The sequence below is a fragment of the Corvus hawaiiensis genome, chromosome 1 (assembly GCF_020740725.1).
Source record: "Corvus hawaiiensis isolate bCorHaw1 chromosome 1, bCorHaw1.pri.cur, whole genome shotgun sequence".
Classification (NCBI taxonomy): Eukaryota; Metazoa; Chordata; class Aves; order Passeriformes; family Corvidae; genus Corvus; species Corvus hawaiiensis.
In genome coordinates this window covers 75996554-76021338 of record NC_063213.1, presented here as the reverse complement: position 1 = coordinate 76021338, position 24785 = coordinate 75996554, and the positions used below count along the sequence as shown (strand labels likewise).

The window sequence follows — 24785 nt, the reverse complement described above, 5'->3', positions numbered from 1 at the left end:
TGCTAAGTTTTTTCCTCAGAATCATGTCTGTGTTGGGATTCTCAAAGTGAAAAGGAACTAAGTGAGGTTGACATGTTCTTCTCTTTACACCATCAAAGATAATGACTACACTTACAAGCATGTGATAGTTAATACTGCCAGGATAATCCTTTCTGGTAACAGTTCTACTATGACACAAACAAATTTTACATACATTTATGTGCAAATATAAGATAAATTATCCTTTGAGATACTAAAAAGCACTTCAATGTTACTAAGAACTTCAGTCTCTCAAAGTACTGAAATATTTGTGTCAGTTGATCCTTCATGCAATAAAACTACTGTAATGGAAATTGCTAGAAAAAGTCAATATCTGTCTCAGAAAGCTAAGTGGGGAAAATATCTGCAAAACTAAACAATTGACAAGATCTGGTGAGATAATAAGGGGAGAAAATGAACTTCAATGTGGATAAAGAATTTATCTGTGAATCACACAGTACTAAGATATTACTGATGCACAGTAGTGCTTCCCTTAGGTGGAAACTAGTAGAAAGTAAGGTTTAGACTTAAAAGAATTTTTTTCTGTGGATATACTCAAAGTAAATTGAAGGTTTTCAGAAAGGTTTGAAAATGTGTAATACTTTCTAATTGCAGCACTTTATTTGAAAAATAATAAATGGGCCTTAGAACTGTATACTAAGAATAGAAATAAAAATTATGAATCAGCTTTCCGTAATATTAATAAAGTGTATTTTCTGATATGATATTTTTACTTCTTTTTGAACATTCCTGCATTGTTTATCTGAAACTAGGAGGAGCACTTTTACTCAGATTTTCTTCTAGTATATTTTTACAAAGATACCTCAAAGACAAATAGTATAACATATATGTACAGGTTTGGTTTTCAACATGGCTCTTTTTTATGACTTCCACTTTTACAAGAAATACAGTTGGAATTATTATTTGAGGTTCTGCATATACAAAAATCACTTACATAATTTGGATTTCTGCCCTAAGGATGCTGTGTATTACATGAAAGAAAGGATGACCATCTTCTTTCTTGTGATAATAATAAATTCCATGATCTAAAGAAACCTGGGAATGTCCATAACCAGTCAGTATGTACTCTGCCACCATTTCCCAAGGATAGTTGACTTAAATAAGAAATACTTCATTTGTTATGGGATTATGTATCCCATTCATTCATTCATTGAACCTCATTTCCATCGTATTATTCTAGTTCAACATTCTCAAGATGACCCAAAGAGTGAATGAATGAATGCCTAAATTGCACTGTGAATTGTAGACACTTGTTTCAAGAGTATTGTGATATTCAACAGTTCTCAAGTTTCCCTGACAGATATATACATGCAGGTTAAGAAACAAGAAAAATTCTATCAGTCACGAGCTCAGAAACCAAAATATGTAAACCATAAACCCAGATGAATTAGCTTTGAAAGTGCTACTGATTCTTCCACTGAAGAAATTACACAAAAATTCTCTCTTAGTCCTTGGCCATGAATCGTTGAGTTCTAACTTTTGCTCCTATTATCTCCCAAAATTTCCAAACACCATCTTCAAACGTGTCGCAGAGAAATTAACAGGAACGTGTCATTTCATGTCACCCACCTATCGAAATAATTTTGTCTCTGGATAAAATCAGGTGAAAGGAAACATCCAGAAATCTTTTGAGTATAGAACTGAGATGGCTGTTGGAAAGGTAAGTGCAAAAACAAGGGAAAGGAGATAGATACTATAACATGTATGTAAAAAATTTTTAATCAGTAATTATTTATTTACCTAATAATTTGAGAATTTGGATTATCAGACTAAAACATTAATTAATGTAACAATCTATTTTTAATTCCTCTTATATCTCTTTCCATTAGCTTCCTTTGTGTAAAACTCTCCCTAAACAAATAGCATGCTATGATACTCTTAATTTTATATGTGTATTTTATTTTTTCATTTTATATGTTGCCTCTGCGTCCTTTTTGGAGCAGTTCCCACTTTGCCCGGTCAGCTCTGGACGCAGCAGGCTGCGGGGGCCAGCCTCCGGAATCCGGGAGACCAGAGGTCTAGCTTGTGGGTCCTTCCACAGGACCGCGGCAATAGAGGCAGGTGGTGGAAGAAGGAAGCAGGCTCAATTGTGGATGAAGTCCAGAAGGTTTATTGTGTCTCCGAACAGGGGACCTCGCTCCCCGGGGGTGCCCAGCAATGAGCAACCCTGAGCCCGCCTGCCAGGGGTTTTATGGGGGCGTGGCGACAGGGGAGGGATGACAACGGCATCGAATCAGGGAAGGAGTAGGACGGGTCTGCGGGATGAGGGACACACAAGGGAACCTATCTTGGGAAAGGAAGGGAGGGATCCTCCCCCCAAGATCAATCGCTCGACGCCCCTGCCAGAACTTTCTAGAAGCTTGGGAGGGGTGCCGGAGCGATTGGCAGGGGTCTGGGAGGAGACGAATAGAGAAAGCAGGGTTATGAACACGAAACCAGGAGGGTATAAACTGGGATGGTACAGTAACACGAAACCCAAAGGGGAGACCCGGACTGAACCAAACAAGACACACTCACACAATATGTGTTTTCCCAAACTTGTCAGAAAATTGCTACAGGGCAACTTTGTATACTCAGTTTAATTTTAAATTTTCTTCCTCAAATTAACAACTCTTTTAGTCTAGGCAGAGCAAAATAGATGAAAGGGTTGTCTTTAATGCTCATCAAGTTTCTTCTCAGTTCTGTACTCTTAATCTGTCATGTTACTTATCTTTACTTATCACTTCACATTTGCAAACACTTATTTTCTCTCAGCCAAAATAGTTTGATGTTTATCAACAGCTCTCTTTTTCTAATGCAGGTGAGTTAGTCTAAAAAGTGTTAACCCTTTCCCCTCTAAAGAGTATTCCTTAACTTATGACGGGAAGAAAATTAAGTAACACCACTCCCACTTTGTGATTTGAAATCATAAGTATTCAAAAATAATACAATAGGAAAAAAAAAATCAGCATGCTTCTGAAGGTACTTAAATAATATGAAGTTCAGAGTGCCCTGGCAAGCTGTTTATCTCCTAGGACTTCTGTAAGCAATGTATTTTCAATACAATAGTATAGTGTTTTGATACAGTGACCCTTCTTATTTTGTGGGTAACGTCAATTTTTGTAAGCTGTCAATCTGATCCAGACTGAGGAACTGGCCTACTTGCTTCAGAACACTTGGGAGTCCTGACTTTACACTTGAGAACTGCATGAAATAAATATAGGGACTATTTACAAGACTCTCAACATGCTTTGGAAATGGCTGCATTATTTAAATGCTAGTGCTAATATTACAGACTCAAAGCAACAAATAAAAAATGGAAACTTACTCATTTATAAGCCTGCAGTCTTGAATTTTTGCGTAGTGTTTAAATTTCCTAAGTTTTAATAAGCATTTCCTTTCACAAATCCTCCAGTGTCTTTAATTCTTCTGCAAAATGTTTTATAATATAATAATCCCATACACAAGTACATACTGGGGCCCAACTGGCTAGGTAGCAGTTTTGCAAAGTGACCTTGGTGTCTTTTTGAGCAGCAAGCTGACCAGAAGCCAGAAATATGCCCTTGCAGCAAAGGTCATCAGCACCCTGGGCTCCATTTGGAAAAGCATCACCTGGAGGTCAAGAGAGATGATCCTTCCTCTCTCCTCTGCCTTGGTGAGACATGTCTGTACTTCGGTGTCAAGGTCTGGGCTCCCCACGTGACGAGAAGTAAAGAACTACTGGAGGGAGTCCAGCAAATAGCCAGTAATTTGAATAGGGAATTAGGGCATTTTTCATATGAGGAGATTCTGAGAGAGCTGAGATTGTTCAGCCTGGAGAAGGCTCAGCACAGACCTTATAAATGTATATAAATACTTGTTGGGAAGAAGTGAGGGAAACGGGCCCAGTTTATTTTCAGTGGTGCCCAGCGACGTGACAAGAGACAATAGGCACAATGTGATATACAAAAAATTCCCTTTAAGTATAGGAACAAACCTTTTATTGGGTGGGTGGTCAAACACTTGAATAGTTTGCCCGGCAAGATTGTGGAGCCTCTACCTTTGAAGCTACTTAAAATCTGACAGGACATAGACCTGAGGAAGCTCAAGCTTATCCTCCTTTGATCATGGGAGTTTGACTAGGTGATGTCCAAACATGCCTTCCAATCAGCTGCTCTGTGATTCCATGATTTTCAAAAAGTCAGAATTTCACTGTAGTATTTTTCAAGTTCAAAATCACATAAATACTGAAAATCTGCTTTATAGAAAATTGAATTTCTGTGTTTAGAACCAACAATTGATCCTAAGTTGTACCATTACTGCTGACACTAACTTTCATTTTCAAGAAAATTACCAGTTTGAATTAATATCTTGTACCTGCTTGAATATTATTGTGGCAGTATACATTATATATTTTTTAATAAATCACATGGGAAAACCTAAACAACAACAGAAAATAATTTAAAGGACACTTCCAGTGTCCTTTATGTACACCTCTAGTAAGCTATGCAGTCACATGTACCATTCTGCTGTCTTCTATTGCAGTTCACTTCCTAATCACGTGATTTGTATCATGTGTTTGCTAATGAACTTTATTCCCTGAAGTTAAATGATTTTCACGGATAGGTAAAGAGGAAGAATATTTTTTCTTCAAAATAGGTTGCATTCCTCAAACATGAGCATAGAAAGAGATGCAGTATCTTGTATGAAACACGAAATATTCAGAGACAGAGTTGGAAAATTATTTTATAATGATTTATAAAATATTACGCTTTGATAACAAAGACATACTGAGTGGGCTGCTGGCTGGTATGATGTGCTGAAACAAACTAATCTGTCAAAAATAATTTCATTTGTTTCCTTCAAATATTTCTCAATAATTCTAACTAGCAACATTAAGTTAGTGATTCTAGTAGGAGAAACAGTATATATGTTGCTTGGAAATCTGCTCCTTACACATTAGAATAAAACATAGAAGGTAAGCCTATGTGGAAAGATAAGAACACTTGAAAATTATACAGAAAACCTTATGAGAAACCCACCTTGCCAACATACTGATAATCGGATCCCGTGTATTCCTCTAAAAGAAAAAACTGATTCCACATCCAGCCTCGCTTCTGGCGGTGAACTGCTTTCCCATCATTCCCTGAAGCACGTCCTCCAAAGGTTTTGGGTTTGAGATCAGGAGTCCTTCTGAACAGCATTTCTGTATGGCAGGGATGTGGCAGCCACATCCAGAGCAGCAGAAGTAATAGGACTTGCTGTATTGTCATAGTTCTCCACTGCTGATGCTCTTCAAGCCAGTCGGCAATGGAGCGTAAAGTTTTGTTTTCCTTGGCTCTTATTTTTTATGTCTCTAGTTTCTGTTGCAGCCAAGCAGTTTCCAGCAGCTCATCTCTGAACTGTATACAGTAAACAAATCCTGAAAGTAAATAGAGAAGAGACAATGTAAGTTGAAATGCATTCAAACACTAGTCTCCAACATCACTGCTACTGTACCCTTCATATAAAAACATAACAACATAGAAAGCAACCTGGTCAGAAATGTAAAGGTTATCCATAAAGGGAGAACACTGAATATATTAGGTAGCTGCTGTCAGAATACTTCCTAAAAAAAAAAGTAAGAGTGCCATTTAAAAAATTTCAATTTAGAAACTTACAAGAGTGTTCTTTATTTAGACTGGTGGATTAATATTGCTGAAACTTACACATTAAATACTGCTGCCTTTGCTTCAAATGTTTTCCACCCAATTTCATTTACAAGAATTCCAGTGTTTTATTAATCTTATTATCAAGAGACATGAAACTCTAACATAAAGTAGTTTTAGAAATTACAAATGGTGAAACACCAGTTCTCCAGGGTATTTTAAATGGTAAAAGGGAATATCATATGCATCAGAAGAACTACAACATGACAAGAAGCATACTTTTAAACAGAGAAAGTTCTTCAGACGGTCTTGTAATATGGAGTGATGTGAGCTTAGCCTTAAACTGTAGGAAACATTTTTAAAAACATGAGGGCCGGTTTTCCAAATATCCTGAAATACTGAACTTAATCTCATTGTGGGAAATATCACAGGGAGAAGGCAAGCCTCTCCCAGCTCACTTTTTTTTTTTTTTTTTTGTCTCCACTTTTGTTTTTTGCTTTGCTTTGCTTTGCTTTATTTTATTTCTTCCTTCATCTAACGGAACCATGAGATGTTATTTCAGCAAGAGAAATTTAGCCAAGTTCTCTTCACTTTACTTCTATCCCAAAATTTAAATAGTTACAGTTTTGTTAGTGAGACCATTTGGTAATTATTCCCTTCAGTAAATCATAAAAGTCTATGATTCTTCCTCTAAATAGGGTGTAGTTTCTGCAAACTTTAACCAGGGTCATTTTGCTATTCTTTTTAGCATATCCATAAAAAAGCCATGGATGGTGGTTGCATTTCCTTGTATATTCTTGCACATGTGGCAAAAAACTCAAGTAGTAATAAGCTTGGGTTGTTTTTTCTCCTCTTTGCTAATTTAAATAGTTAAGTAACATGTGCTCTGAAAAACACTATACTATAGTTCACTGTTATCTTAAATATTTTTATTTTTCAAAGAAGGTATATGTAAAAATTCCAGAAATTCTTTGTGTGTTTCAGTTTGATATTGTGTTACTCAAGTCATTTCCAGTAAGCCTGTGTTGATTAAAAGAGCTTATAATAAAATGTCAGGATTTTTAAAGTGAGTAGACTATGAAGTGACATAGTTTAAAAACTCTGTGCCTATGTGTACAGGCATGTTAATAACTGAACAGATTCTTTTCAGGAGCCAGTTGTTGTGTTCAAGTTATATTCACTCAGGAGAGCATTTTCCCCTCTCTCCCAGCATTTGGAAGTCCAAACAACTTCTAAAAGCCACTGCTGTTTAGCATTTTGGCCCCGAGTCAGTTCTTAGTAACGCACAGATACCCATTTCCACTGGTCTAAATAAAAACCAAGTTATGTACCATTTCATTTACCCCTTTTCCCTTTCTCCTAAAATTTTGACATTTACTTGATTTGTGAACTTTGATTACTACACAGAACAATCCGTTCTAATATCAACTACTAATAACATGTGCTGAATTATATCAGCATGTACAAACTGGAGATGTGGTCCTCCACCTTGGAAATTATTTATCTCAACTCATACTTGCTTTCGAGACAAAGGTATACTGAGTGAGAGAGGAGGGTTAACATGTATTCTAAGATAATTAGAAAAGCTTCTTCTCAAAGACCATAAGAAATTCAAAGTTGAAATTTTCTCTCTCAGGTTCCCTAAAATTTGGAAAACTATTGGGTCTTTTTGAAAAAGGAATATAGAGTTTTTTTTTTTTTTTTTTTTTTTTTGTGTGTGTGTGGGGCTTTTTTCCTTTTTATTTCCTTTTTTCACTTTCTTGTCCCATCAGTACATATATTCCATTATCCACACATTATTATTTGATGTAGAACTGTTGTTAAATGCCTCTTGGGAAATAATGCTTCAATATTAGGGGTTTTTATTGAATTTCCTTCTTGTTAAATTAGGTCAGCAGAATGAAAGCTCAGATGAAATTTGTTAAACTTACAAAAGTAGCTAATGTACGTGGACTTGGCAAGCACAGCTGCTTAATGGATGTACATACCAGCAAGGCCTTTTCCCTCCTTTGAGACTCCTGTTGGAGTTCAGTTGCCTGCTTTAAATGTGATGAGTTTGATAGTAGTCTACCCTAAAGCAAAACATTTACCTCTAAAAATAAGTTAGCAAAAAAAAGTAAAAACAGACTAAACAAATAAAAAGCACTGTATAAAGGAAAAGTTTGAAGACAATTAGATGAAGGAAACCTTTTAATATATAACTACAGAAATTAAACAGAAATCTGAGTTCTGTACTACATTGCATATCTGGATTCTGTGCTGGAAGAGTCAATGGAGGAAGAAACATTTTTCGTCTGTTTGCTTTTTTGTTGTTTGGGGGTTTTTTGGGTGGTTTTGTTTGGTTCACTTTTGTTTCTTTTTAATTCCCTGGAAAACTAATTGAAAACTGTCTAACTTTTGGCAAAAAAAATTCTCTTAGGAGAGGGTCTGAGAATTCAGAAGAATTTTAATAGTTTTGCTGGCTTCAAGTATTCCTTTTAAAAAGAATTTAAAGAGTTGAAATACCTTTAAATAGTTCTAAAGGAAACTATTTCACCAATCTTTCTCCTCAAATTTCTCTCTACCTCTTCTTCCTGATGATCACTTCTTGAATTTTTGCCACAATAGAAAAGAAACAAGGGGGAGGAAAAAGAAATAAAGCTTTTAAAAATCTATCAGCTATGTCCAATTTCTGTGTAATATCTGCCTGTGTAATGCCCATATTTCTGTGTAATATCCTTCTAAATTACATTAAAATGACTACAGAAGAGCATTGTGCCCAACTATGCTCTTGTTTATACAGGTTTTTGTTATTAGTTATTATTTTTAATGAGTTTTCTTGGAACAATTTCCAGTATGCAAGAGATGGATCAATCATCACTGAAGCTGTTAATCACCATTAGCTTTCAGGTAACAATTTAAAAACCATTAGGCAGTACTTTCCACAGATTGATCACTTCTATATGTCTCAAAACCTAGAAGAAAATGCTTTAATGCCACTCCAAATGTATTCATCTGATTTTCAACTTGAAAAATACTATATATTGCTTCATGCAACCCCTCAATCCAATACTAAAACATACTTCATGTCGTTTGAGACTCATGAGATTTAACAGATGTATAAGATGGGCCATGAATGCTTTTAACTGATGCACATGTCAAAGTTCCACTTACTGTTTCAAGAGACTGAACTTTTACACCAAGGATGTTATTTCTATATTAAATTATGTCCTCTTTTTGTCTATTTTTTGGCATACATATATAGTTGCTTCTGGAATTCAGCAGAACTAAATTTAAAATAGTAATTTTAATACAAATTGTTTGTTTAATTTTTTCTAATAAAGAAATTTTAGTAAATTTCTCTTGTGAAAAGCAAATTTGAGCAACAAAAAATTTGCCTGGGATAGCTGCCAACAAGAATTTTGTTGTTTATTTGACCTTGGTCAAACTTGAACTGAATCTTAATTGTGTGACATTTCAAAAAACTTGTTTAAGGGGAGATATTTATGCAATGCCATTCCTGTTTTCTCCATTTCTCTTTCAGTTGGGAGACGCTCGCAGCTCTAATCTTGTCTTTCAATCTTTTTTGCTATGTTTGTATAAAAGAAAGATATTTTTGGAACTGAAGTTGCTTATTGAAAAATTAGGTTAAACTGTGTTGGAATCTCATGAGGAGAACAATATTTAATTTTATTACACTGGAAGTAAGCAGAGCATATTTTGTTCCTGTTTAGTTCTTGCTCGCAGAGTTGATGCCAATAGAGCTATTCTTATATAGCCACAGTGAGAAACTTTTCTTACTTTCCATCTGATTTCTCCAAATTTTGGACCCTCTCCAGCCACTTATTAGACTTATTACCACAGTCTGCAGACCTTTTATCATAGCTCCTACAGCCTTCAGCCTACAGCCAAAGTTCCTATGGCCATCAGCCATGAGACATAATTCCTACCATTTTGGTTCTCCCTTGAATTAAGCAGCTTGCTAAGGTGGCTCTCTTCTTTCATTAAAACTCTTGCTCCTGGCTTATGATGTCAGAAATGAAATTCAAACCTCTGGCTACATTTTAAAATAATAGGGACCATTTAACAAGCTAGTAAAAGTAGAAGTAGCAAGACAGCTAAGTGCAGAAAAAGCTGTATTTTCACTGAGCCTCAGAAGACCCTTCAACTCAAATAATTTAGTTGTAGTAATTTATTTCCTATATCTTTATCAAAATCAGAAGATCTAATGCTTTAGAGCATCATGCGATGAAGCAAGTAGTTTAAAAAGACAGATTTGCAAGAGACTATAACTCAAAACAGAACAAATCTTTCCCTCTGTATGTGTAACCTATTGGTGGAAGCTATTCCTTAAGGGAAAAGAAGACAATACATTTTTATGAAGAATTTTAGTAGTATTTGAAACAAGCAAATTAGCTTTGTCAAATGATCAATTCTTAATTGATTCTAATCTCATCACTCCTTGTATTACAGATTTATGTTCATTACTTTATGTATTATATCCCAGTGAAGTCAACTACAGTCATTCATAATTTAATTGCTTGGTTCTGAACTAAGAAGATAATTGGTAAATTGTCAATAAGCTGCTTATTTCATAGCCTGCAGCAGAACCCTTGCACACCGCAGTGACCACACTTCAAGTTATTAAATTATAACTGGAATTTGCAGTTATTGTCAGTTATACCTTTGAACTTTATAATCCAGTCTTCTTTATGAAGTCCTGCAACCATTGATCTGGTTAGGAATTTGAGTTGAATATACATAGTTCAATGCTAAATTTAAAAAAAACCCAACAATTAACATTTTAGGGATCAGGTATTATAATTTGTAATACTAATCATATTTCCCAAACATCAAAACTACTTCACTCAAAGGAGTGTTTTCTGTTATTTTCACAATTCATGGGGAGAAAGGTACTGAAAAAGAAGCAGAGAAAAAAAAGGAAAAAGGAATACTGATCATTACAACTTTTGCTAGAAAAGTTGATTTTTTTGTGCTACAGAGAGACTATATATAAGCATACCTTATGTCTTATTTTTAAGTATATTTATGTATTAAAAATCCTAATTGTTTTTAAAAAAACCCAAGTGAACATGCACTATACTAAATTTAAAGTGGAAGGTTAAAGATGCAATCTGTGTTCCACTGGTAGTTCAGTAATTGGATATCCAAAACTCTAGTTAAGCAGACAGAAATCAAAAACGTGGAAAATATAACTCCAAGTTGATGTTAAAATGAAGAGGAAGAAGGTATCAAAACTCACTCCTCCCAGTTCCCCTGCTGTGAAGAATATAGTCCCCCACCATGTAAAAATCTCTGAATGCCTCACCAAAATTTTTCCCTGGTCTTGTTAAAGAAGAGTGAAGCTCTCAGGCTTAAGACAGACTGGAACATTCAAAGGGTGAGTAGAAGACCAGAAAAAAGGCAGAAGATATTAGTAAGTTATCTTGCATAACAATTTTGACTGTTTATTAATGAGGATTTTGTGTATTCATCAGATTACATGGATAGCTAACAATAATTCTTAGTTCTCTACATACAGTGAATACACCTTTTCTCACAGTACGACATTGAGAGTATCACACTGTTACGGCAGTTCTCTACATAGATAGCTAAATTTACCTCTGTCGATAAAATTTTGCGGGAGAGGTTATACATGCAGCAGTGAAAAAATGACTTGTGAACATGCAGAAGTTATTTGAATCTTTATAATTTCTGTACCTTGTGAGGTACCCTGAGCCTTCCATTACGTGTGGCACCCTACTCTCCCTTCTGGATTACTCTTTCCTACCTGATTATATATACTGAGTTAAGTTTCACAGGGTAGCTACCCAGCATTTTTCTGCATGACATGAATGAACAAGTATAGAGTTAATTTGTTAAATTTATAGAGTGTATAAACCCTCCCTGCTGAATTAAAGAAAAAAAAAAATCAAAGTATTTAAAAAAAAAAAGTTAAAGAAACTATCTGAAATTTGCAGGATATAGCAAAAAAGTGGACAGATCATAATAGGTTGCACAACATAACAATGAACTACTGTGTTGAGTCAAGACAGGCAGGCAGCCAGAACAACCACAAACCCATGTCTGAAATGCAAATAGTAAAATTATTTCATTACTCACTAACCAGAGGATGCTGAAGCAACACTGGGCAGAGACACCCAAGAGGGAATGCAGGCACCATCAGGCTCAGTCCATCCTGATGGACAGCAGCCCTGCTGTTTGCACTTATTTATCAAGGGCCTGTGCAAGTTTAGTTTACCACCATGCTCTGATCTTTGTGGTTTTTTATGATCTCTGCCTTGTTCTCTCTCCCAAAACAGGGAGAGAAACGTCTCCCAAAGCACGTCTGTGAGAGTGTCTCCAAATCTCTCAAAACATGTACATCATCTCTACACGGAAATTCTGCTTCACAAAACTGACAGAGGACAAACAATAGCAGGCGTTATATGGGGGGTTTCCCACACTGTTATTCTCCAAGCCTTGGCCTTCCCAGTTGCAAGGTCACTTGAGGGAATTTACCATCCTCCTCACCATTCTTCTGCTTTTAACCCTGTCCTCCCAAGAACTACCTAGGCACAGTTCTGGACAATATAATGGAGAAAGAGTATAATAGTTCTGAACAATCTCAATATAGTGAACTTTTTTATCACTTATCTTAAAAAAAAAAAAAAAAGAAAAAAAAAAAAAAAGAAGGGGTGTCTTGGGGTGTCTTAATGTTATATTCCCTATCACTGCTCTATGCCCAGAAATTAGTTTTATGTCTTTCTATGCCTTTAAGCTGAGCCTGAGAGGGGGGAGAGAAAAAACCTAACAAAACTTTCAAAAGAGTTTTGCAGTTTATTTCCATGTTTTTCGAGGACACAGAGATAGAGATAGAGATGGCTCTAGGCATTCAGCTGCGGCAGGAGAGTGAGACCGGAGGGAAGCACCCGGCTTGCTTACTTTCCAGCCAGCTTTTGGCCAGTTTTTCAGCTCCTTTTCCTCTGGAGAGTTAAACTTTGTTTTCCTGGGACTCAGACTTTTTTTCCCTTCTTCTCTGCTGGACTGCTTCAATATCAGAGCACATCGGGAGGACTTTCCACGAGCACAGAGGGCCTGGCTCTGGGCCAAGCCCCAGCTCCAAGGAGACCAAAGGGAGGACTCGAACACTTTCCCAGGTTTTTCTCCACAGCGAGAGATTTTATTATTTAGCATTATTATCCATTTCCCATGTGTTTGTTAAATAAATAATTTTTATCTCTTTCATTTTCCTTCGAGGAAAATGTTTTTTTCCCGAACCTGGTGGGGGAGGGGTGGTTTCTAACCTGCCTTCTCTCAGAGGATATATTCCTAAATTTGGCCAAATCAGCACAAAGGGAAAGAAGATATATGGACAGGAATATTATTCTTAAAAAATATTAAATAATCCTTCCTCTCCATTCAGCCTCATTTTAAATTCAGTGTTCAGGTTTGAGCACACATCTAATTATTTATAACATGTAAATTATTAGACACCAGGCTAGCAACAAAACCTTTAAGAAAAAAAATTATTATTCTTGAGGAAAGAACAACTATACCTAATAACCCAGTCTACAGAAAGAAAACAGGAGGAAGAAGGGGATATGGTTGTAGTTTTTAGAAACATTTCTTGAAATTAAGAAATTATTCTCAATGCACACCACAGATAAGCAATTGACTTCAATCACAGCCACAGTGATTTAGGTTAAGCACTAAGTAAAACTTCCTATATATTTGCAGGGGTAGTTGGCAGCTGAAATGAGATGTGACTGAAGGATTGGAAGAACAGTCTCAGCAAACCTCTTTCAGAAATGGGCTGCCTGCAGCTGGTATGACCAAAGTATTTCTCAAGATGTTTTCAAGCTCCATCCCATAAAGCTCTATCCCTTCTTTTTCCATGTCATTTTCTCTTCTCATTATATCTTTCTATGTCTGGTGCCACTGCTGCCAGTGACCACTGCTGCCAGTGGTCACCCTATTCTCCTATATATGAGTATGGGTTGTTCATTCCAGATCAGCCACATCCTTTACCATTTATCTGATTTCATCTCAAAAATGTCTTTAGATTTGCTTTTGTGGGTTGAAAGCACCTGAAATTCTCTTTCTTGCTAGCCAGCATAACATGCTTTTCCACATCAAATGATGCAGTCCTAGACACCTGGTTACCTCCCCTTTAGATAAGTTCTTGCCAGTCCCCTGAGTTTCCCTCTGTAAGATTTTGTAGTTGTATTTATCCCATAAATTGTCTGCTATACTTTCCCAGACAGTGAATTTAGCTCTTTCCTCCTCCATTGTGAATTCATCCCTTGCATTTCTTCCTAAACAATTATCCTCTGTGATTTTAGCCCATAGCCATTCTGTCTTCTAAAACATCCATATTTACTATTAGCAGACTTTTTTCTTTTACAAAGAGGTAGTCCTCTACTTCGTATATTATAAAACCCAACTGAAATCCCAACCCTGTTACAGCTTTTTAGTATTTGATTGTCTTTCTCTTTTCTTTCTCTTTTTCTTTCTCTCTCTTTCTCTTTCTTTGTATTTTTCTTCCTTTCCTTTCCTTTCCTTTCCTTTCCTTTCCTTCCCTTTCCCTTTCCCTTTCCCTTTCCCTTTCCCTTTCCCTTTCCCTTTCCCTTTCCCTTTCCCTTTCCCTTTCCCTTTCCCTTTCCCTTTCCCTTTCCCTTTCCCTTTCCCTTTCCCTTTCCCTTTCCTTTCCTTTCCTTTCCTTTCCTTTCCTTTCCTTTCCTTTCCTTTCCTTTCCTTTCCTTTCCTTTCCTTTCCTCCCCTCCTTTCCCCTCCCCTTCCCTCCTCTGCCCTCCCCTTCCCTCCTCTCCCCACCCTCCTCTCCTTTCTGCCTTTCCCTTTCCCTTCCTTTCCTTCTTCAAAAACAAAAAACCAAACCAAAACCAACCAACCAAAACAACATAAAGTACTTCTTACAATGAAAAAAAAAAGAAAAACCAAACCCATTTGAATACTGTGGTTTTTTTGCCCGGCATGGTTTTAGATAGCAGGGGGCCACAGAGGTGACTTCTGTGAGAAGCTGCTAGAAGTTTTCACCATGTCTGGCAGAGCCAATCTCTGATGGCTCTGAAGATGGACATGCTGCTGGCCAAAATGGGACAATGAGAGAGGTTGATAATGCCTCTGTGATGACATATTTAAGAAGAAAATCAAAACAAAGTCATAAGATTCTGGATTCTAGTCAGAGAAGAGGAGGAGGTGAGAACATGTGAGGGAAAACAACATGGATACACCAAGGTCAGTGAAGAAGGAGAGGGAGTAGGTGCTCCAGGCGCCATAGCCAAGGTTCCTCTGCAGGCCATGGTGAAGGCCATGGTGAAGCAGCTGTGCCCCTGCAGCCCATGGGTCCATGGGGGATGCAGAGATCAACCCACAGCCCATGGAGGAGGTGCCTGTGCCAGAGTAGGTGGATGCCTGGAGGAGGCTGTGATCCAGTGGGAGACCCAGTGGAGAGAGGGAGCCCTTGCTTCCAGGCTGGAGCAGCCTGTCCTTGGAGGACTGTACCCCGTGGAAAGAGAGACCCACGGCATAGCAATTTTGGGAGGGCTGCTGCTCGTGAGATTGGAGCCACACTGGAGAAGTTCACGGAGAACTGTCTCCCGTGGGAAGGGACCCCACCGTCTCACAGGGGAAGGACTCCTCTCCCTGAGCAGTGGAAGAAAATCTCAGGTGATGAACTGACCAAACCCCCACGCCCTGTCTCCCTGCACTGTCAGTGGGAAGGAGGGAGGGGTCAGGGGAAGGTGTTTTTAGAGGCTTATTTTACTTCTCATTATCGTCCTCTGATTTTGTTAGTAATACATTTACTTTGTACCTCTAAGTTGAGCCTGTTTTGCCCTTGGAGTGTTTTCTCCCAGTCCTTATCACAACTCATGAAACCTTAGCCTTAGCATGGCTGGGTGAAGGGTAGAAGAGAATGATGGTGGAGATGAGGACAATGACCTGTTCTGATGAGTACCAGCAAACAACTTCCAGAATGCTGTTTTCTTCTTTGAAGAGTTATGGAGTAGGATGAGAACAGTGATTTATCAGTGAAAGTAGATCTACTTACATAACTATCACACTGTAATTTAGACACAAAAGAATATGCTGAAAAGGTTTTGGTAAAGCCCTATTTTATTTTTCTTATTCCCTACATTTCATCTTTGAAAGACCATGGCTTTTCTGGAAATAAAAATATTAGAAAATTCCATATGAATTTTGCCAAGAATTAAACCTGAGAGATCATTGAATAACTAGACCTGGTGACTATTCTTTCTCCCTGTACTGAAGTGTTTGCCTGAACAGGGTGAATTATAATGAATAATGTGGAACAGTTAAGAAAAAGACATTCTTTTCCTTCAGTGCAGGTGGAATTTTAAATCTCCTAGCCATTGCTATCCAATGCTTTTACCAGCCAGCAAACTCTAAGCCTTATTAGGGAAATAGAATAAGCACAGAAGCGTGCCAAATATCTAAAAATTCACTCTAATCTCATCAGGAGTTTATATCTTCAGCTCAGGCTGAAACCTTACAGCTTCAGAGAGCAGAGCCAGTTCACTAAAGCGTAAACAATTGGGGCATTGAGAGACTGTGCCTGCTTAGAAAACTGTGTAATTTAATAAAGTGTTCATTGATGTCTACACAGTGGCTCCTCAAACTTGTGTTAGTGCCTGTGCCTGCAGCATGGATAGTCACATTCCTGCTAATTAGCTGATAGCAGAAGGATTACATTCTTTCTTAGCAGTCAGGAAGAAATGGAAGTAACCATTTCTTACAAAAAATCACAGCTGAAATTAACAAGAGAATCCCATTTAAAGAAAGTTTGTTAAAGCATATGATTTAATTTCTCACATTTATTCGAACAAAAGTGTAAGTATGGAAAAATTCACTCAACTATTGACAAATGTCATAAAATTCATATTTAGAAGAAAAAAAAAATCTTGAATGACAAGAAGGTACATTTAAAATGCATTTGAAATTTTTCCCTATAAATATTTCTTAAAATACCTGGAGTTTCACCTTGTGCTCAATTACTTTATAATTATTTTAGCATACTGAAACTCTGCTATGGCTTTTTGCATTGTTCTCAATTTATATAGAAAATAAAAGTTTCCTTATAATAACTGCAGTTTATTGGACCAGGATGACCTGATATTATGAGGAAAAAAAAAAAAAAAAATTGTAGGGAGTGTTAATATTCATTATACTAGTTTTCTGTGGCTGGATGAAATTATCATAATTTTTTCACTTTTAGTGAGTAGGAATTATGGATCCCCCTTTAGAACTTGTCTATAAGCTGTTATAAATGTCACCATGACAAGAAACCTCTTAAGAATACACCAGATATTCTTAAGAGTATATGTATAAATATGTACATGTATAATGTATAATAGTCTGTAGACTTTTCTGCCTTGTATTAGACCATCTACAGTGCATTGCAGCACGATGAAGTGCTTTCAATTTAGGCAGTATAATATTTTCTGTTGCCTATGCAATGTGAAACTGCTGCACGAGCTATGCAAGAAGAGCTCCTTTTTCTCAAATGGTTCTTGCTTTAGAACAGTACACAGCAGGCTGCATCTGACATCTTTTCAAAATTAGTTTTACAGCAGGATTAACTGTAAAAAAGTGCAAATCATATAATAAAATTTATTGTAAAAGGATATCTGCTCTTAAATAGCACATGGGCACGATAAACTGTGATGGACATGGATCAATTAGAAACTTTGGAGGCAAGGAAATTTTCACTTAAGAATTTTTCTGTGTACTGTAAAACTGCACTATAATTACACAGGCATCCAAGAGTGCTTTTCATGCTCAGAAAACATAATTTATACATATACTGACACTGCTGTATAAGAAAATAAAGGTAGACATTGATAAGATAAATTAAATTATGCATAGTCTGACCTTGGGTTCCATACTTGGATCAAGTGTGTTCTGAATGCCTTCTGCAGTATCTGTATAGTACTATGTTTTATACAATCTCTGTGTCTCAGCCTTCAAGGTCCAAGAGGTTAGGCCAATGCAATAGATTCTATTGGACTACCAAGCTGAGCTGGAAAAGTCAGTTGAACATGTGGATTTCAGAAATAGTCACTGGGCAAGTCTGTTGACATTTACTGGCTTTCTATATGTTGGGTTTTATTTTTATGTTGACCACAGCGTCTGAGGAAATCCTAATAATATTAGACTGTTGCAGGGATAGCCGGAGGAGAGCTACTGAATTTGTAAAGCCAAACAAGGACATGCCTACTTTTTCCTGTCCAGGTATCGTCTATGGAGAACACTTCCTGAAAAAACAAATATTGAAAATTATTTCAGGAAAAAAAAACAATGCGCTGAAAAATACTTGCAATACCCACCTCAAAAATGTGAAGAGAAACTTTTCCCAACAAGAACAATTCTCTGGAGAACTAAATCACTGAATTCTACTTTTTTTTTTTTTCCTCCCCATAATGTAACACATTTCACACTCTTTGCTGTTTGCTTTACTGAGAAATACACGGGTGGAAATCAGCAACAACTTTGCACTGGAAATGACCTTGCGTGGGTAGTTGTTAAGGGCTACATCCAGCTGCCACTAGAGACATTTTATTCAAAACAGTCATCTCATTTCTGATCTTTCTCTCCTGATTTTCAAGGGTAACCAACAACACCTTTCAAAGATAAACCTAGAACAGAACTTCAAAACTCATCTAGAAGACAAAAACAATGAACTCGAATGAATTTCTGTTTTTACTGAGCATTATATTCTCTCTCCCTTCCCTTTTAACCTCTATATGTAGGCAGGTTATAAATTGACTAAATCTCTCTTTCCTTTGAGAGCTAAATATCTCTTGTTATTCTCTACAACACTATTTTCATACCAATCTATTTCATTGGTGACAAATATATATGTATATACATTTTTTCTTTACAGAACTAATGCAATGGATAGCTATCTAATTAAAATTAGAGAAATTTCTTCAAATTCTGTATAAACTCCACTTTTTAAAATTTCAAATAGAAAGGGCTTCTATGCTTGAAAGAATGTTTTGGATTATGGTTTCCTTTTTACCAAATACAACCAGATAGGCTAGCAAAATATTTTGACATTATTAAAAGAGTTATACCTTATCTATAATGTCTTGGATCATTACAGTTACAGCAACACCAGCAATCTTTATGGCATTCATTACTGCTCATCTGTGATGCAGAAAAGGAATATACTCTTTTCTATTGACTCTACAGAACACAATAATAAAATATTATTCTATTATTCTAGATCACCTGAGGTTGCAGAGCAAGTATGTGACAGGCAAGAAAGCAAATTGCACTTTTGAAGTCTCAAGGTACAATACTGAGTGGTCTCTCATTTATCCTCTTCTGAGAGGCTTTTATTCTGTATCCTGTACTTGTGTACCCTCTTCCGAGCCTGCTTGATGAGGTCATTAATATAGGAATAGCAATGGATTTACTATTAGTCAAGTGAAATCATTTGCCTTCTCAGAAAGGAGGACATGTGGTAGACAAGAAAACAATAGCAAGCTCCTGCCTGTAGGATAAAGCTATGCTCTGGAGAGCTATAAATACACTGAAGTTATTATAACTGAAAAACTCAAGTAATAGAGCATTGACATAATTGAGTGTGGACCAATGAGTGTGGACAAAATGGAATGACAAGTGGAATCTTCTTATCCATGGTGGAAATATCTGCTTTGATGAACCAAATGAAGAAACCTATATGTCAGATGGAGTATTGAGTAAAGTTATGTGGATAAGCACAAGCAGCCCTTTTCTTCAAAACATGGGAGAAATAAGCCAAACTCAGGAGTTTGTCACTAGCTCATGAGGGGTTGCATCCTGAAGTTCTAAGCATGGTTCACAGTGTCTGGAGAATCAATAGTTTAGCAGCGCACGTACTGACAAACAGGACAAAGTGGAGAGTGAGAAGAAAAAAAAAGACTGTAGAGAAAATCAGCACCCTGCATCTCCCCACATCTTGCTTAGCAGCAAGCAATGAAGTATCAACACCCATGGTGCAAGGTGTGAAGATATTCCAAAGTAATGACTTTTGCAAGGAGAGGGACCAAGTAGCAAACAAAAAAGTCTGACTCATGGTATAAATTAAAAGGAATGATTAGCCCATTGTGATATGTGTGCCTACTTTTTTGACTTGAAAAGTAGAGATCTTCCAGAACAACTGAAAATGAATGGACACAGTGATTTGACTTAAGAAAGCCTGAAATAATCCCATGTAATTATAGATAAACTTGTTCTTAAAAGAGCTGTAAGGGTAAGAAAACAAGAGAATGCCTGGGAAGCTACCCAGACCCTGGAATTTATCTGAGATGTTTTCTTGTGGTATGCAGATAGATGACAGAGAGACAATAAAAGTAATTTTCTACTATTCCAGGGGGCTTTTTTGTTAGCTTTGTTTTGGTTTGCTGTTGTTTTTGTGTGCTTGGTGGGTTGGTTTGTTTTGGTTTTGGCATTCATAAAACAATGATTTGGAGGTGAGGACTTAGGTAAGGTTTACTTTGACTGCATGTTACTTTTTTGAAACACAACAGTTTTTGGTTAACCAGTCTTTTAAGTTGGAACACTGGAATAAAGTGAATTGCCAATTGGCAGGTAATACACAGCACCTAAAGTGCCTATTGGTGTATTATTTAAAACGAGCATCAGATGGAGAGTTTTCATCCTTTTCAGCCAAGAGAGAGGAGAAATTCTGCTTTTGGATAAAATTGAAGTCTGGATGAAATGAAGTAAATAGTCATACAAGCAAATTAATGGTCCTTAATTAGTTGTTAAAATAATTAGTAACTAGGAGTAACACTATGTCAAGATAAAAAAGCAATGTTTGAGGATACAGAGAGAATTAGGCTTTTTGATAGATTTTTCGTGTTAGCTGGTTTCTTTTTCATCTGAATTCTGTGAGATAATTCCATGAATGGTTTTGGAATTCGGATTACAATACTGGAGCTCTTTAGATGGTAAAGGCTTTATTTTGAGTGCCATCTGAGAGGTGGTTAGATAGCTGATAAAATTTAAAGTTTCCAGTTCTGGGTACAGTTGCTTGTTTGTTTTGTTTCTGTGTATGTAAGTGTGTGTGCATGTATAAATTTTGCTGCTATAGGGATGCTTATTCAGCAAAGTGTATATTAGCTGGAATATTATATGAAGATAGAAAAAATATTCTGAAGGGAAACCAAGTGAAAAACTAAAAAAAATCGAAGACTTTGTTTTGCTTTTTAATTTCTATTCTATTGTTAATTCTTTCCAATATTGTGTTTCAAGGAAACTCACTTCTATTCAGTTTCTCTGATAAGTCCCCTCCAATCAACTCTGCTAATTTGTTCTGGGTTTTGTGGTTTTTTTGTTTTTTTGGTTTTTTTTTTCCTTCCTTCCTTCCTTCCTTCCTTCCTTGCTTCCTTCCTTCCTTCCTTCCGAATTCATTCCTTCCTTCCTTCCTTCCTTCCGAATTCCTTCCGAATTCCTTCCTTCCTTCCGAATTCCTTCCTTCCGAATTCCTTCCTTCCTTCCTTCCTTCCGAATTCCTTCCTTCCGAATTCCTTCCTTCCTTCCTTCCTTCCTTCCTTCCGAATTCCTTCCTTCCGAATTCCTTCCTTCCGAATTCCTTCCTTCCGAATTCCTTCCTTCCTTCCTTCCGAATTCCTTCCTTCCGAATTCCTTCCTTCCGAATTCCTTCCGAATTCCTTCCGAATTCCTTCCTTCCTTCCGAATTCCTTCCTTCCTTCCTTCCGAATTCCTTCCTTCCGAATTCTTTCCTTCCTTCCTTCCTTCCTTCCGAAATCCTTCCTTCCGAATTCCTTCCTTCCGAATTCCTTCCTTCCTTCCTTCCGAATTCCTTCCTTCCTTCCGAATTCCTTCCTTCCGAATTCCTTCCTTCCTTCCTTCCGAATTCCTTCCTTCCTTCCGAATTCCTTCCGAATTCCTTCCGAATTCCTTCCGAATTCCTTCCGAATTCCTTCCTTCCTTCCTTCCTTCCGAATTCCTTCCTTCCGAATTCCTTCCTTCCTTCCGAATTCCTTCCTTCCTTCCTTCCTTCCGAATTCCTTCCTTCCGAATTCCTTCCTTCCTTCCGAATTCCTTCCTTCCGAATTCCTTCCGAATTCCTTCCTTCCTTCCTTCTGAATTCCTTCCTTCCTTCCGAATTCCTTCCTTCCTTCCTTCCGAATTCCTTCCTTCCGAATTCCTTCCTTCCGAATTCCTTCCGAATTCTTTCCTTCCTTCCTTCCGAATTCCTTCCTTCCGAATTCCTTCCTTCCGAATTCCTTCCTTCCTTCCGAATTCCTTCCTTCCGAATTCCTTCCTTCCGAATTCCTTCCTTCCCCTCTATCACTGTAGATTCCTTTTACATGACCACTGGCCATTCATAAAGTCACAACCAATATTAGCTGTTCAACCAATATTGACCAGCCCTGCATGTCCCATGTCACATCAAGCAAGACTGTTTTTTGCCTAACAGATCTTTTTAGTCAAAACTGAAAATACAAAGCTGCAAGAGGCTCTGATAGGCAGAGTCTTTGACTGTCCACACCATACCCAAAGTAACGAGTCCTGATATTTTGCTCCAATAATTCTCCAACTGCACCCACAACAGCCAGAAAACAAAATCCAAACAGTGCATATGTTCTCACATTTAGCTAGCAAGCTTAGAACAGGCTGCTGACACTTTAGGTATACTGTATTACAATTGCAGGGTAACTCTCATGGTCAAAGGGAAAATGGATTCATTCTTTATAGGTTTATCCAATTATTTCCTTTGTTAAACAAGAAACAGTCAATTAAAATGGTACATTTCCACAAATTTGGTTAGCTAGAAAGTCAATATTTTTCCTAACAGATTAGGATTACATTTATCCCAGTAAAAGTCAATGATTTATAGCAATATACCTGTTGTACTGTGAATTCTGTGGTTTTACTTAAGTAATTATTTTATGATGCATGCAGTATTTACAACAGTTTCTAATTACCTCTCTCTGTCTTTTTCTATTTTGGATCTAAGATGAATAAATTACTATTATAATTGGAAACCAAATGTTTATAGTTTAATTGGAATCAGAAGTCAATTAGCATTCAAAACATATTTCTGTGTGAAAAAAGTCCTGTTTATTTGTATTTAATGTGACTGAATAAAAATTGTACAAGAGAAATACAAGGAATTTAGTATATAGGAATAATTTATGCCTGTCAATTACCATCTAGTCTCTGGGTTTTAGGTTTTTTGAGGGTTTTTTTTAGAACAAGGGACTGTTTCACTAAAATATGGACAGCTAATAATGTAACTTTGGGGTTTTTTTAACAGTCTTTTTTTTTTAACTGAAAAGAATTACAGGTGATTAATGATGTATTGATCTTTAAAGTTAAAGACTTCTTAAAGTGTTAAAATGTTTTTACAGGGACTTATTCCTACCTTGTGCTATATTATACACAGTATTTTGATATCATTTCTGAATGAGTGATGTTGTCCTAAGCAGTATCTATACATTTTTCTCTACAGAATATTCTTCTGTAAATTTACCAAATCTCTAGAACAGAAAGTGAAATATTCCTTGTAAAGATCAAAAATGGAAAAGACTGCAAAAAATAAGTCTCTAATTCCAATTCTTAGAATCAACAATATTCTCAAAGTGTCTGTTCAGTTATAAATGTATTTCCATCCCAGCCTCATAAATGAAAAGATAATGATGTATATACCACCCAGATACATAAGAAAACTGTCTGGAATAAAGCTATTCTTCATAGAACAACAGAAATTGGATAATTCTGTGTATTTGAAGGCAACCCCCTTAAAATCTGGATATTTGAAATATACAGAGATATATGCAGCATATACCTGAGATATTTTACTTATAGTTTCTTGTCACTATAAACTAATAGCTTGGAGAAACATGAAGTATTTCTGTAAAATGATTAATACTTTAAAATTTTTTACTCAGCTATGGGAAAAAGCAAAGAAATCTCACCACTTAATCCCACTGTATGCATAACATACTAGAACCCCTTTGACTCATTTCTTCATTGTACTGATTTTGCCTATTATAATTTTCTTAACAATATCTTTTATTGTGCTGTTTTTGGGATTTTTTCTGGGAACAGTGTGGATAACACAGGAATGTTTTCCTTATTGCTAAGGAGCACTTGCATGGTGTTAAGGCCTTTTCTGGTCCTTACCCCACCCCTCCTGTGAGTAGACTGGGGGTGCACAAGAAGATGGGAGGGGACACAAACCAGGACAGGCCACCCTGACTAATCAGAGGGATGTCCCATGTTATGTGACATCATGCTCAGCAATAAATATGGGGGAAGATGAAGGAAGTGGGGGACATCAGGAACAATGTTGTTTGTCTTCCCAAGTCACCACTGCTACATGTGATGGATCCCTGCTTTCCTGGGAATGGCTGAATACCTGTCTGCCCACGGGAAATGGTGAATTAATTACTTTCATTCTCTTTGCTTGTGTGAGCAGCTTTTGCTTTCCCTATTAAACTGTTTCTATGAATTTTCTCACTTTGATCCTTTCCTTTCTCTTCCTTATCCCACAGCAGGAGGAGTGACCGAGCAGCTGTGTGGTGCTTACTGCCTACAAGGTTTAAGCCAGAAAATCCATCCTTTTTTTTTTTTTTTTTTTCCCCTCATAGGAAGTTATCTTCAATAAAGTTACTCTTTAGTAAGGGATAGTAAGAACCAGATGATCTGTGCATTTTTAGCAGCAGATTTCTTCAAATCACTTGCAGGGAGGAAAATGCCACAGAAGATCACCAAATGTGATAGATGTGTCTGTATATAGTAGACTCTCCTTACAATTCTTGGGTTACAAAGTCATCAGAAAAATCTGAATCTCCCATCTTCTATGAATACTATTGTCTAAAAGCTGGCTAAGAAATAAATCCACAAAGACACAGCTGCAAGAGTACACATACTACAATATATTCAGACACTTTCTGCTCAACAAAATTCTAGGAATTGTCAGTTTAGGAAATGTTGACCACTTGTTATCAAAATCACTCCAGGGAAAGCAAATCCATTTCCATCCAAAGCATACCATGACTTAACTAGTAGATAAAAAATTACTATTTTATCCAATCTGCCTTGATGTTTTACAGGGTGGCACAGCTTCTCACTTCTGAAAGGCTTGCGTCAGACTGG

General features: G+C 36.9%; 1 protein-coding gene across 3 annotated transcripts in view; it reads right to left on the bottom strand.

The window, feature by feature from the left end:
• CDH10 (cadherin 10) overlaps window positions 1-24785 on the bottom strand; it is a 100431-nt gene that overhangs the window by 54238 nt on the left and 21408 nt on the right. For all 3 annotated transcript variants that reach the window (XM_048311257.1, XM_048311249.1, XM_048311265.1), the window contains exon 2: window positions 5040-5419. In XM_048311257.1, coding sequence (XP_048167214.1) covers window positions 5040-5270 — 231 coding nt within the window. In that variant the 5' untranslated portion in view covers window positions 5271-5419. The remainder of the gene's footprint in view (window positions 1-5039; window positions 5420-24785) is intronic.